Consider the following 13,553-nt stretch of genomic DNA (forward strand, 5'->3'; position numbering starts at 1 on the left):
CAGGCACCATACAACACAGATACAGTCAAGTTTACCAGGCACTATACAACACAGATACAGTCAAGTTTACCAGACACTATACAACACAAATACAGTGAAGTTTACCAGGCACTATACAACACAAATACAGTGAAGTTTACCAGGCACCATACAACACAGATACAGTGAAGTTTACCAGGCACTATACAACACAGATACAGTCAAGTTTACCAGACACTATACAGCACAGATACAGTGAAGTTTACCAGGCACTATACAACACAGATACAGTGAAGTTTACCAGGCACTATACAACACAGATACAGTGAAGTTTACCAGGCACTATACAACACAGATACAGTGAAGTTTACCAGGCACCATACAACACAGATACAGTGAAGTTTACCAGGCACCATACAACACAGATACAGTCAAGTTTACCAGGCACCATACAACACAGATACAGTCAAGTTTACCAGGCACCATACAACACAGATACAGTGAAGTTTACCAGGCACCATACAACACAGATACAGTGAAGTTTACCAGGCACCATACAACACAGATACAGTGAAGTTTACCAGGCACCATACAACACAGGTACACAATACAAATATATTTATTATTTAGTACAAATACATTTATTATTCTCACTGACGAGACTTAAAATATCAAAATAAAAGTAAATGCATTACAAACATTGTTAAAGATGTTATACAGCCTAATATTAGCTACTTCATCCAAACAATGTAAGTCACTTCTGTTTGAAAATTTCCATCATTTTCTTTCATAATTTTTGAAGATCAAGTTAGGTTGTATGTACAGGTTGCTTAAAGAGAAATTGTTCTTCTTTCATTATTATTGTAATTTATGTGAAGCCTAACGCTCATGTGGGTCTTTCAGTGCAAGGAATGGTGGAGGCTTGCTCCCCCGTCCCCGGATCGTGACCTGGACTCGTATCAGACAAGTTTTACAGCCCTGTTGCCCGTAATATGAAAATAATATTTCAGAGCCTGGACAGCGAAACAGGAAACACTACCTGGAACAATAATAAGAACATAGAGCACAGAATTAGGAAATGTATAGAGAAGTGAGCTGCTACGAATGATGACACATTTGAACACTTCAAATTCAATGGAACCTGACAAGATATCAACTTGAGTATTGAGAGGGAACGACAACTCCGAATTATTCACTTGTCAAGGTCTTCAATACATCACTGAGAGACGCAAGAACTGTCAGACATCTGCACAACCGCTGGATAAAGTTATTGTTATCTGTTAGTATATTCACGGAGAGCGGTAAACCCGCATACAGCGACCAAGTAATGGTAGGCAATCAAGAGTCATCCAATGAAATGGGGATCAGCTCTGATTCCTTTGATCAAGAGCTCTTGAAGAGAGCAAAATTTAGTGTAAGAGCCACCAGGGTTTAGCGTTTTCCATGAATATATATTAAGAATAGAGTGTAAGGTAGGAAAGGAGCCAGATCGCCACAATACAACAGTCATTTGTTATTTCAGTACTCACATACGAGGTGAGTACTCACCTAATTGTGGTTGCAGGGATCGAGTCTCAGCTCCTGAGTGACGACATGCAAGTCGAGCAAGACCCTACCAGCTCCTGCAACACTGCACCCGGTCATGCGTATGTATACCACTACAGTGTGTGTGTGTATTCAGTCTTTTGTATGTATACCATCACTGTGTGTATACTCAGTCGTGTGTATGTGTAAAAAGACAGTTATAATGTGTAAATGTGCCACCACACAGCTCTGCCAACAGTTACCACCACACAGCTCTGCCAACAGTTACCACCACACAGCTCTGCCAACAGTTACCACCACACAGCTCTGCCAACAGTTACCACCACACAGCTCTGCCAACAGTTACCACCACACAGCTCTGCCAACAGTTACCACCACACAGCTCTGCCAACAGTTACCACCACACAGCTCTGCCAACAGTTACCACCACACAGCTCTGCCAATAGTTACCACCACACAGCTCTGCCAACAGTTACCACCACACAGCTCTGCCAACAGTTACCACCACACAGCTCTGCCAACAGTTACCACCGCACAGCTCTGCCAACAGTTACCACCACACAGCTCTGCCAACAGTTACCACCACTACATCATCCAACAGTAGTATCTCATATGACTCATAAAGCAGGTGTCGTGATGTGTGTGTGTGTATGTGTGTGTGTGTGTGTGTGTGTGTGTGTGTGTGTGTGTGTGTGTGTGTGTGTATGTGTGTGTGCGTGTGTGTGTATGTGTGTGTGTATGTGTGTATGTGTGTGTGTGTGTGTGTGTGTGTGTGTGTGTGTGTGTGTGTGTATGTGTGTGTGCGTGTGTGTGTGTGTGTGCGTGTGTGCGTGTGTGTGTATGTGTGTGTGTATGTGTGTGTGTGTGTGTGTATGTGTGTGTGTGTGTGTGTGTGTGTGTGTGTGTGTGTGTGTGTGTGTGTGTGTGTACGTGTGTTATTGGAGAGAATGTCATCTACTCCCCCCTGTCACCTCCACTCATGCCTCTTTACTTTCATCCTAGGCTAATGATCACACTCGCCAACAATACCTCTCATAATACACACTCACCATACACATTGATATGACATCTCAGGTATAATACTGACAAGCTGATGAGTGAGATACATGTGCAGCACCTGTGTACCATTATTGAGAGATGTTACACCTGCGTATTGCCAAGCTTTACAAATGCAACAGAGGCAGGATGGCGGACACATACTGGAGGCGGAACTTGGAACTAATCTGCATACAAATCTTCTGTTCCTTGTCGGTTTAGCGCTTTCTTTGATTATAATAACAATAACAACTCTTCTTTACAGATGATGCAGTTTTTCTTCCCGGCAGGAAGAAGAACTGCATAATCTGCACGAATATAATTTTATTTTCACTTCTCTTGAAAAACTTACACTTTTAAAAGTCTACTTTTTGTTGAAAACTAAAGTATTATCTAGACCATGAAGCTGGCCACAGTGGTCCAAGACCATGAAGCTGGCCACAGTGGTCCAAGACCATGAAGCTGGCCACAGTGGTCCAAGACCATGAAGCTGGCCACAGTGGTGCAAGACCATGAAGCTGGCCACAGTGGTCCAAGACCATGAAGCTGGCCACAGTGGTCCAAGACCATGAAGCTGGCCACAGTGGTCCAAGACCATGAAGCTGGCCACAGTGGTCCAAGACCATGAAGCTGGCCACAGTGGTCCAAGACCATGAAGCTGGCCACAGTGGTCCAAGACCATGAAGCTGACCACAGTTGTCCAAGACCATGAAGCTGGCCACAGTGGTCCAACACCATGAAGCTGGCCACAGTGGTCCAACACCATGAAGCTGGCCACAGTGGTCCAAGACCATGAAGCTGGCCACAGTGGTTCAAGACCATGAAGCTGGCCACAGTGGTCCAAGACCATGAAGCTGGCTATAGTTTACCTGGAGTTTACCTGGAGAGAGTTTCGGGGGTCAACGCCCCCGCGGCCCGGTCTGTGACCAGGCCTCCTGGTGGATCAGCGCCTGATCAACCAGGCTGTTGCTGCTGGCTGCACGCAAACCAACGTACGAGCCACAGCCCGGCTGATCAGGAACTGCCTTTAGGTGCTTGTCCAGTGCCAGCTTGAAGACTGCCAGGGGTCTGTTGGTAATCCCCCTTATGTGTGCTGGGAGGCAGTTGAACAGTCTCGGTCCCCTGACACTTATTGTATGGTCTCTTAACGTGCTAGTGACACCCCTGCTTTTCATTGGGGGGATGGTGCATCGTCTGCCAAGTCTTTTGCTTTCGTAGTGAGTGATTTTCGTGTGCAAGTTCGGTACTAGTCCCTCTAGGATTTTCCAGGTGTATATAATCATGTATCTCTCCCTCCTGCGTTCCAGGGAATACAGGTTTAGAAACCTCAAGCGCTCCCAGTAATTGAGGTGTTTTATCTCCGTTATGCGCGCCGTGAAAGTTCTCTGTACATTTTCTAGGTCGGCAATTTCACCTGCCTTGAAAGGTGCTGTTAGAGTGCAGCAATATTCCAGCCTAGATAGAACAAGTGACCTGAAGAGTGTCATCATGGGCTTGGCCTCCCTAGTTTTGAAGGTTCTCATTATCCATCCTGTCATTTTTCTAGCAGATGCGATTGATACAATGTTATGGTCCTTGAAGGTGAGATCCTCCGACATAATCACTCCCAGGTCTTTGACGTTGGTGTTTCGCTCTATTTTGTGGCCAGAATTTGTTTTGTACTCTGATGAAGATTTAATTTCCTCATGTTTACCATATCTGAGTAATTGAAATTTCTCATCGTTGAACTTCATATTGTTTTCTGCAGCCCACTGAAAGATTTGGTTGATGTCCGCCTGGAGCCTTGCAGTGTCTGCAATGGAAGACACTGTCATGCAGATTCGGGTGTCATCTGCAAAGGAAGACACGGTGCTGTGGCTGACATCCTTGTCTATGTCGGATATGAGGATGAGGAACAAGATGGGAGCTAGTACTGTGCCTTGTGGAACAGAGCTTTTCACCGTAGCTGCCTCGGACTTTACTCTGTTGACGACTACTCTCTGTGTTCTGTTAGTGAGGAAATTATAGATCCATCGACCAACTTTTCCTGTTATTCCTTTAGCGCGCATTTTGTGCGCTATTACGCCATGGTCACACTTGTCGAAGGCTTTTGCAAAGTCTGTATATATTACATCTGCATTCTTTTTGTCTTCTAGTGCATTTAGGACCTTGTCGTAGTGATCCAGTAGTTGAGACAGACAGGAGCGACCTGTTCTAAACCCATGTTGCCCTGGGTTGTGTAACTGATGGGTTTCTAGATGGGTGGTGATCTTGCTTCTTAGGACCCTTTCAAAGATTTTTATGATATGGGATGTTAGTGCTATTGGTCTGTAGTTCTTTGCTGTTGCTTTACTGCCCCCTTTGTGGAGTGGGGCTATGTCTGTTGTTTTTAGTAACTGAGGGACGACCCCCGTGTCCATGCTCCCTCTCCATAGGATGGAAAAGGCTCGTGATAGGGGCTTCTTGCAGTTCTTGATGAACACAGAGTTCCATGAGTCTGGCCCTGGGGCAGAGTGCATGGGCATGTCATTTATCGCCTGTTCGAAGTCATTTGGCGTCAGGATAACATCGGATAGGCTTGTGTTAATCAAATTTTGTGGCTCTCTCATAAAAAATTCATTTTGATCTTCGACTCTCAGTCTGGTTAGCGGCTTGCTAAAAACTGAGTCATATTGGGACTTGAGTAGCTCACTCATTTCCTTGCTGTCATCTGTGTAGGACCCATCTTGTTTAAGTAGGGGCCCAATACTGGACGTTGTTCTCGATTTTGATTTGGCATAGGAGAAGAAATACTTTGGGTTTCTTTCGATTTCATTTATGGCTTTTAGTTCTTCCCGCGATTCCTGACTCCTAAAGGATTCTTTTAGCTTAAGTTCGATGCTTGCTATTTCTCTGACCAGTGTCTCCCTGCGCATTTCTGATATATTGACCTCTTTTAGCCGCTCTGTTATTCTTTTCCGTCGCCTGTAAAGGGAGCGCCTGTCTCTTTCTATTTTACATCTACTCCTCCTTTTTCTTAGAGGAATAAGCCTTGTGCATACAGTGGCCCAAGACCATGAAGCTGGCCACAGTGGTCCAAGACCATGAAGCTGGCCACAGTGGTCCAAGACCATGAAGCTGGCCACAGTGGTTCAAGACCATGAAGCTGGCCACAGTGGTCCAAGACCATGAAGCTGGCCACAGTGGTTCAAGACCATGAAGCTGGCCACAGTGGTTCAAGACCATGAAGCTGGCCACAGTGGTCCAAGACCATGAAGCTGGCCACAGTGGTCCAAGACCATGAAGCTGGCCACAGTGGTCCAAGACCATGAAGCTGGCCACAGTGGTCCAAGACCATGAAGCTGGCCACAGTGGTCCAAGACCATGAAGCTGGCCACAGTGGTCCAAGACCATGAAGCTGGCCACAGTGGTCCAAGACCATGAAGCTGGCCACAGTGGTCCAAGACCATGAAGCTGGCCACAGTGGTCCAAGACCATGAAGCTGGCCACAGTGGTCCAACACCATGAAGCTGGCCACAGTGGTCCAACACCATGAAGCTGGCCACAGTGGTCCAAGACCATGAAGCTGGCCACAGTGGTCCAAGACCATGAAGCTGGCCACAGTGGCCCAAGACCATGAAGCTGGCCACAGTGGTCCAAGACCATGAAGCTGGCCACAGTGGTCCAAGACCATGAAGCTGGCCACAGTGGTCCAAGACCATGAAGCTGGCCACAGTGGTCCAAGACCATGAAGCTGGCCACAGTGGTCCAAGACCATGAAGCTGGCCACAGTGGTCCAAGACCATGAAGCTGGCCACAGTGGTCCAAGACCATGAAGCTGGCCACAGTGGTCCAAGACCATGAAGCTGGCCACAGTGGTCCAAGACCATGAAGCTGGCCACAGTGGTTCAAGACCATGAAGCTGGCCACAGTGGTCCAAGACCATGAAGCTGGCCACAGTGGTCCAAGACCATGAAGCTGGCTACAGTGGTTCAAGACCATGAAGCTGGCCACAGTGGTCCAAGACCATGAAGCTGGCCACAGTGGTCCAAGACCATGAAGCTGGCCACAGTGGTCCAAAACCATGAAGCTGGCCACAGTGGACCAAGACCATGAAGCTGGCCACAGTGGTCCAAGACCATGAAGCTGGCCACAGTGGTCCAAGACCATGAAGCTGGCCACAGTGGTCCAAGACCGTGAAGCTGGTCACAGTGGTCCAAGACCATGAAGCTGGCCACAGTGGTCCAAGACCATGAAGCTGACCACAGTGGTCCACCACCATGAAGCTGGTCACAGTGGTCCAAGACCATGAAGCTGGCCACAGTGGTCCAACACCATGAAGCTGGCTACAGTGGTCCAAGACCATGAAGCTGGCCACAGTGGTCCAAGACCATGAAGCTGGCCACAGTGGTCCAAGACCATGAAGCTGGCCACAGTGGTCCAAGACCATGAAGCTGGCCACAGTGGTCCAAGACCATGAAGCTGGCCACAGTGGTCCAACACCATGAAGCTGGCCACAGTGGTTCAAGACCATGAAGCTGGCCACAGTGGTCCAAGACCATGAAGCTGGCCACAGTTGTCCAAGACCATGAAGCTGGCCACAGTGTCACAGTGGTCACCAGACACAGTGAAGCTGGCCACAGTGGTCCAACACCATGAAGCTGGTCACAGTGGTCCAAGACCATGAAGCTGGTCACAGTGGTCCAACACCATGAAGCTGGTCACAGTGGTCCAAGACCATGAAGCTGGCCACCGTCATAACAAGGAGTGGTCGGGAAAATACTTCGTGTTCAGTTTGTCTTTAACTTTTTCTTTTGGTTGTTTTAGTGTGTATTAAGATGTATCGGTCTTTAATTAAGATTGTTTGATGCTAACAGCCTAGTTGACCAGGTCCTGATCCACCACAAGGCCTGGTCAGGGACCGGGCCGCGGGGGCGTTGACCCCCGAAATCCTCTCCAGGTATACTTCAGGTAAACATAGGCAGGTAAAAGGTTACTAAAACACTAGCTGGGACTTGTGATGTAAATAATAATGTCTGAAGAACATACTTAAGTTTGCAGCCTTCTTGTACGTCTCTGGTTCCCAAGGCAGTCATCTCTTGTTCATACTGTTAACAGTCATCTCTTGTTCATACTGTTAACAGTCATCTCTTGTTCATACTGTTAACAGTCATCTCTTGTTCATACTGTTAACAGTCATCTCTTGTTCATACTGTTAACAGTCATCTCTTGTTCATACTGTTAACAGTCATCTCTTGTTCATACTGTTAACAGTCATCTCTTGTTCATACTGTTAACAGTCATCTCTTGTTCATACTGTTAACAGTCATCTCTTGTTCATACTGTTAGCAGTCATCTCTTGTTCATGCTGTTAACAGTCATCTCTTGTTCATGCTGTTAACAGTCATCTCTTGTTCATACTGTTAACAGTCATCTCTTGTTCATACTGTTAACAGTCATCTCTTGTTCATACTGTTAACAGTCATCTCTTGTTCATACTGTTATCAGGCATCTCTTGTTCATACTGTTAACAGTCGTCTCTTGTTCATACTGTTAACAGTCATCTCTTGTTCATACTGTTAACAGTCATCTCTTGTTCATGCTGTTAACAGTCATCTCTTGTTCATGCTGTTAACAGTCATCTCTTGTTCATACTGTTAACAGTCATCTCTTGTTCATACTGTTAACAGTCATTTCTTTTTCATACTGTTAACAGTCATCTCTTGTTCATACTGTTAACAGTCATCTCTTGTTCATACTGTTATCAGGCATCTCTTGTTCATACTGTTAACAGTCGTCTCTTGTTCATACTGTTAACAGTCATCTCTTGTTCATACTGTTAACAGACATCTCTTGTTCATACTGTTAACAGTCGTCTCTTGTTCATACTGTTAACAGTCATCTCTTGTTCATACTGTTAACAGTCATCTCTTGTTCATACTGTTAACAGTCATCTCTTGTTCATACTGTTAACAGTCATCTCTTGTTCATACTGTTACATTTCCTTTTGACGATTTCGGCTCTCAGTGCCTCCACAACCCGGTTCCAGACTAGACTTCCCGGTTACTGGTCTGATCGACCAGGTTGTTGGTGCTAGCCGCACGCAGGGCAACGTGTGCACTGCAGCCTGGCTGATCAGAAATTTATTTGAGGAACTTATAAAGTACCCTGTTAAAGACAACTGAGAGTTTGCTAGTAATATTACGCTTTAATATGAAAGGAGTATATTGAAGCGTCTTGGTTACTTTACACTTACTGGATTATCTTAGTGTACTCACTACATCCCCCCTTGTTAGTGGAGGTATTTCGCACCACCTGACAAGCCTTTTTCTCTGGTAAGGAATGACTTTGTGCAGATTTGGGACCAGTTTCCCTGGAATATTCTAGGTATATAGTATGATGTATTTTTCTTGCGCCTACATTCCATGGAGTCCAGTTCGAGGATTTCACGCATTTCCAGTTTGTAATATACACAATGAGCATCAAAGCCGTATGAGTATTCAGCTGTGCTTAGCTAATTTATGGTATGTAGGATATACAAGGAATATCCTACACATTTTATTTATTATGTTCCACTATTATCATGTAATTATAACTATTTTTTCTTCCGATTTCTTTAATAATCGTTAAGATAAAATTTAGTCGGATTTTTAACCTAGAGGGTTAGCCACCTAGGATAACTCAAGAAAGTCAGTGTGTTTTTGAGGACTGTCTGTTTTATTTCCATTGTGATCCTTCAATCTTGTCCCCCAGGATGCGACCCACACCAGCCGGCTAACACCCAGGTATCTACTTACTGTTAAGTGAACAAGGACAGCAGGTGTAAGGAAACACGCCCAATGTTTCCACCCGTGCCGGGGATTGAACCATGGACACTAAGTGTGTGAGGCGAGAGCGTTGCCAACCGCATTATATTATGTTGATATATTAATTATAAAACGTCCTTTTTAATAATATGACCACTGATTTTATACAGTAATATGTGTATCTCTGTGTACATACACAGAGTTTAACCTCTGTTATGTGGAATAGATGGCTCATGATATTAAGTGTAGAGGTGTATTGCAACTTTGCAGTTTTAATAACCCACATACAGTCAATAGAACTTAAACTTAATGAGCTAACATATTTTTATATTATATATCATATTAAGGGGAAACACAAAACCCTTATGGGCCATACTGCGCCGGGGGAATGGGAGATAAGATAAGATAAGATTTCGTTCGGATTTTTAACCCCGGAGGGTTAGCCACCCAGGATAACCCAAGAAAGTCAGTGCGTCATCGAGGACTGTCTAACTTATTTCCATTGGGGTCCTTAATCTTGTCCCCCAGGATGCGACCCACACCAGTCGACTAACACCCAGGTACCTATTTGCTGCTAGGTGAACAGGACAACAGGTGTAAGGAAACGTGTCGAATGTTTCCACCCGCCGGGAATCGAACCCGGGCCCTCCGTGTGTGAAGCGGGAGCTTTAGCCACCAGGCCACCGGGCCACATAATAGTCCCCTTCACGGAAGGGTAAGATAACTCCAATTCCTTGGATCACAGGCCCTTTACCAACATAAAGGTAACCCCCATTAAGGGTTATATTTTTTATGATGATCATGAGAGTGATGGAGGAGAAACAGGGAAGTATAATGACTTGTGTCGCCTCTTGACCTCTGCTAACTTGACGCGCAACTCACGCGCATTTCACACGAAAACAAATATTTATATTGTTCTCTTTCCCTGCGTTTCACGCTTTAACTGTAACTTGATAACATTAATCTTAGCTAATATTTGTAAGTTTAAACAAAAATAATCACAAATGTTAATATATTTCGGTGTCAGTATCTTTTAGGAAATGCAATCCAAACAAAATTAATGGTTAAGAAGAGAGTCCGAAGGTCCTGTTCGAAGATGTTTGTGGAAAATCGATAACTTGCTAGTCTTTACCTCGTTTTGCAGTATGTTGGCACTAAATACCACTTTTTAAATACACCCTGCGCACATAGAAGGAAAATCTAAGTGAATTTTGGGGGAAGAATGAACACAAATCAGTGAAGAGTTAGGGAGCGATCAGCAACGGGAAATGACAATTGAGCACCCGCATCATCATTGTCCCCTCGTCTTCTGATTTCTGTGGCTCCCGCCCCCGCTAACTGTACCAAAGATGGACAACAGTGAGTATCTACATCACACTTGTGCTTGTTTCTTCCTGTGGAGGCCAGGTGAGAGCTGACACGGGCCTCCCTGCCCTCTGTGCCCTCACATTAGGGTATGTTGCGTCAGTCACCACTACACTTATTATAATGACAGGCTGGCAATTTAGCTACATTACTCTTCTCATATGAGGGAAAATGGTCTGCAGAAGATGATATATTAATGATTTACTTAATTACAATAACTGAACAACTTGACATAAGAACGCATATATTATACTCCAATGTTTCATAACATTTGGGTTTAGCCCTTGTTTTTTAACATAATAGTTTCTAACGTGATTGTCTTATTTTACTGATATTTTGTGTTTGCTACAAGAAAGGCTTTCAGATGACACTTGTGATATAATGAAAAATATGAAAGTGCAGTATTACTGAACAAAGCAATTTTGTGATAGATGTTGTACTTTGTAAATTTATAAATGTTTTTTTTTTTGGATAATTTACAAGCAAATAATATTTGTTCCATTAAGTGTCATACATTAATATATAGGTATTTTTTGAATTTTATGATTTTGTGAAATCTGTATGATTATAAATTTATTTAGGGAATCTGAAATTGAAATGAATACTGGTTATTTGTATTGTATTCTGTATGCAGATTTCATCATGAAAAATTATGTTTTTTATTTAGAGTATTTAGTTTCATGATTTAACAAGATGTGCAATATTTACTCATGATTACCGATATCCCAGCTCTGTTTATCTGATTAAATTTTGTTGTGCAGTTAAGCAAACCTTTTGGCCCTTTGGGATTTAAACCCTATTAAGTTCTTTTTTAATAGAGTGATAACTAAAAATCTAAATTTGAAATGAAATGTTTCAGTGCTTATGCATAGTACTCCATGGCAGTAGATGTTATGAGATCATTATTACAAGATGCTAAGCTGTTTAAATAACTGGAACTCTATATAGGCTGCTAATATGCTTTTAAACTTGCTCCCTGACAAAATCTCTAATAAATAATGAGTACAATATCTTACATTTTTTGTACTGCACCGGTGCAGCAATGATATATTTTGAAATTGAACCACTAAAATTCATGGTTCAACTTGTTATTTAATGTTGGAAAAGGCATTGGTTTAATTGAGATTCAAGAGTCTCACTTTGTTGTTGAATATACAGTCTGAAATTTTACACTGGGGTAAAGAGGATTGCACATATTACCAAGATTTGTTAAGAGCTGGTGACGTTTTCTTGGTTATATTACGTACTAAATTATGATGATACTCCTTAAGCAATTAAGAGGTTAATAATTAATAAAACATTTATTAATAGTTAACCCGTGGTTATTTTGTGGGAGGCCTTTATATTAAAATGAACTAAATGTTACCCAGTATAACCTAAGAGTGTTATTTTTTAAGGGGTACAATAGTTTGTTTCCATAAAGTGTTTGTGGAATTTAAAAATAGAGACAGCATAGCATTATGTAGTAGAATTAAAAGCAGATAAACAACATATGAGAAGAGATTGGTAAATTCTGATATATTTTGACTAACTTGAAAATCAAATTGTGGAAAGTCAGATCAGTGATACAGTATTGTACAGTACTGGAATATGTTATGAGCATACAATTATAACAAGTCCATACAGTATCTGTATCATTTCAAACTTATAATGTTTATAGAAATTATTAACTGATCTGACTGAATTTACCTCACTATGTACAGTACAGTACCACAAAATTGATCTCTTTGTGAGATAGTCAGTTATGCAACATTAAACAAACAAAACATTTGACAGTATAACCTACTTCAGTATTACTCAGGGTTATTTCATGCAGTGATAATTTAAAATAATTAGTTAATAAAATACTATATAAATAAAAGTTGTATTGAAAACTAAATCATGGAGTTTAATCTTTGCAACTTACTCGCCATTGCTTGACGTTTGCTGTATTGGATAAACAACTTCAGATCATTGGTTAGTAACCAGACTTTTGTAAGTAGATCCCATGTACAGTATAGTAAATAAATTTGCTCACTAGATAATGAGCTATAACTAAATGCATGTGATAATGTCTTTAGTGATAAAATTATCTTTCATATAGTCATAAAGTATAATCCTGCAGTGTTTAGCAACATTAACGTTACACAGGACGATATCTATACATAGTATGAAATAATTACCATTGTAATTTGCTTGTTTTAGCACCATAATTATATACAGTATTGTCACTTAACACTAAAAATACAGTACTGTAATAAGAAATAGAATACTGTACCTGCACATAGTTCTTGAGTGATAGTTACCATTTAATGTTTGTGATACTGGTAATGGACTTGGACATTGTGGTTTTTAAACTTGCACAGTTGAAAAGTTTTAGTATACAATATTAAATGTATACAGTATTTCAGACACCATTGTATGGTCATCAGTGTATACAGCATTTTACTTGGCTGTTTAGTAGTACTGTATAACAACATAGAGCATTTCATGCATATTTATAACTACTATAATAATTATTCTTGAAATAGAGAAAAAGTGACTTATAATACTGTATAGGGTGTTAAATAATCTAACTAAAATTTTTCTTTTGTGCTGGGTTGATATTGCATATGATGATAATCGGAAAATCTCTTCACGTAAATTTTTCATTGTTGTTCTTTTAATTGTCACTCGGAAAATAGGCACTTGCATGGTGATTATATACATTTAAGTGTTTTTTGTACATTTCTGATTTGTTTAAGTTTACCCCAGTCACTATATTAGAATTGAATTTAGATACAGGTGCTAATTGTAAAAGGAATTCTCAAGTTAGATGATGATTTGAAATACTATAATGAAAGTATATTGTATAGTTCTTGAGTCTTTTACGATTAAGTAAACTTT

General features: G+C 41.9%; 1 protein-coding gene and 1 long non-coding RNA gene across 2 annotated transcripts in view; one reads left to right on the forward strand and one right to left on the reverse strand.

The window, feature by feature from the left end:
- The window catches only part of LOC138854212 (uncharacterized), an 88,520-nt gene that overhangs the window by 1,040 nt on the left and 73,927 nt on the right, over positions 1-13,553 (reverse strand). The window lies entirely within an intron of this gene.
- Positions 10,359-13,553, forward strand: part of LOC128696825 (uncharacterized) — a 72,275-nt gene continuing 69,080 nt past the window's right edge. The window contains exon 1 of the mRNA XM_053788210.2: positions 10,359-10,682. Within this exon, the coding sequence (XP_053644185.2) occupies positions 10,673-10,682 (10 nt within the window). The 5' untranslated portion in view covers positions 10,359-10,672. The remainder of the gene's footprint in view (positions 10,683-13,553) is intronic.

Source organism: Cherax quadricarinatus, chromosome 52 (genome assembly GCF_038502225.1).
Source record: "Cherax quadricarinatus isolate ZL_2023a chromosome 52, ASM3850222v1, whole genome shotgun sequence".
NCBI lineage: Eukaryota > Metazoa > Arthropoda > Malacostraca > Decapoda > Parastacidae > Cherax > Cherax quadricarinatus.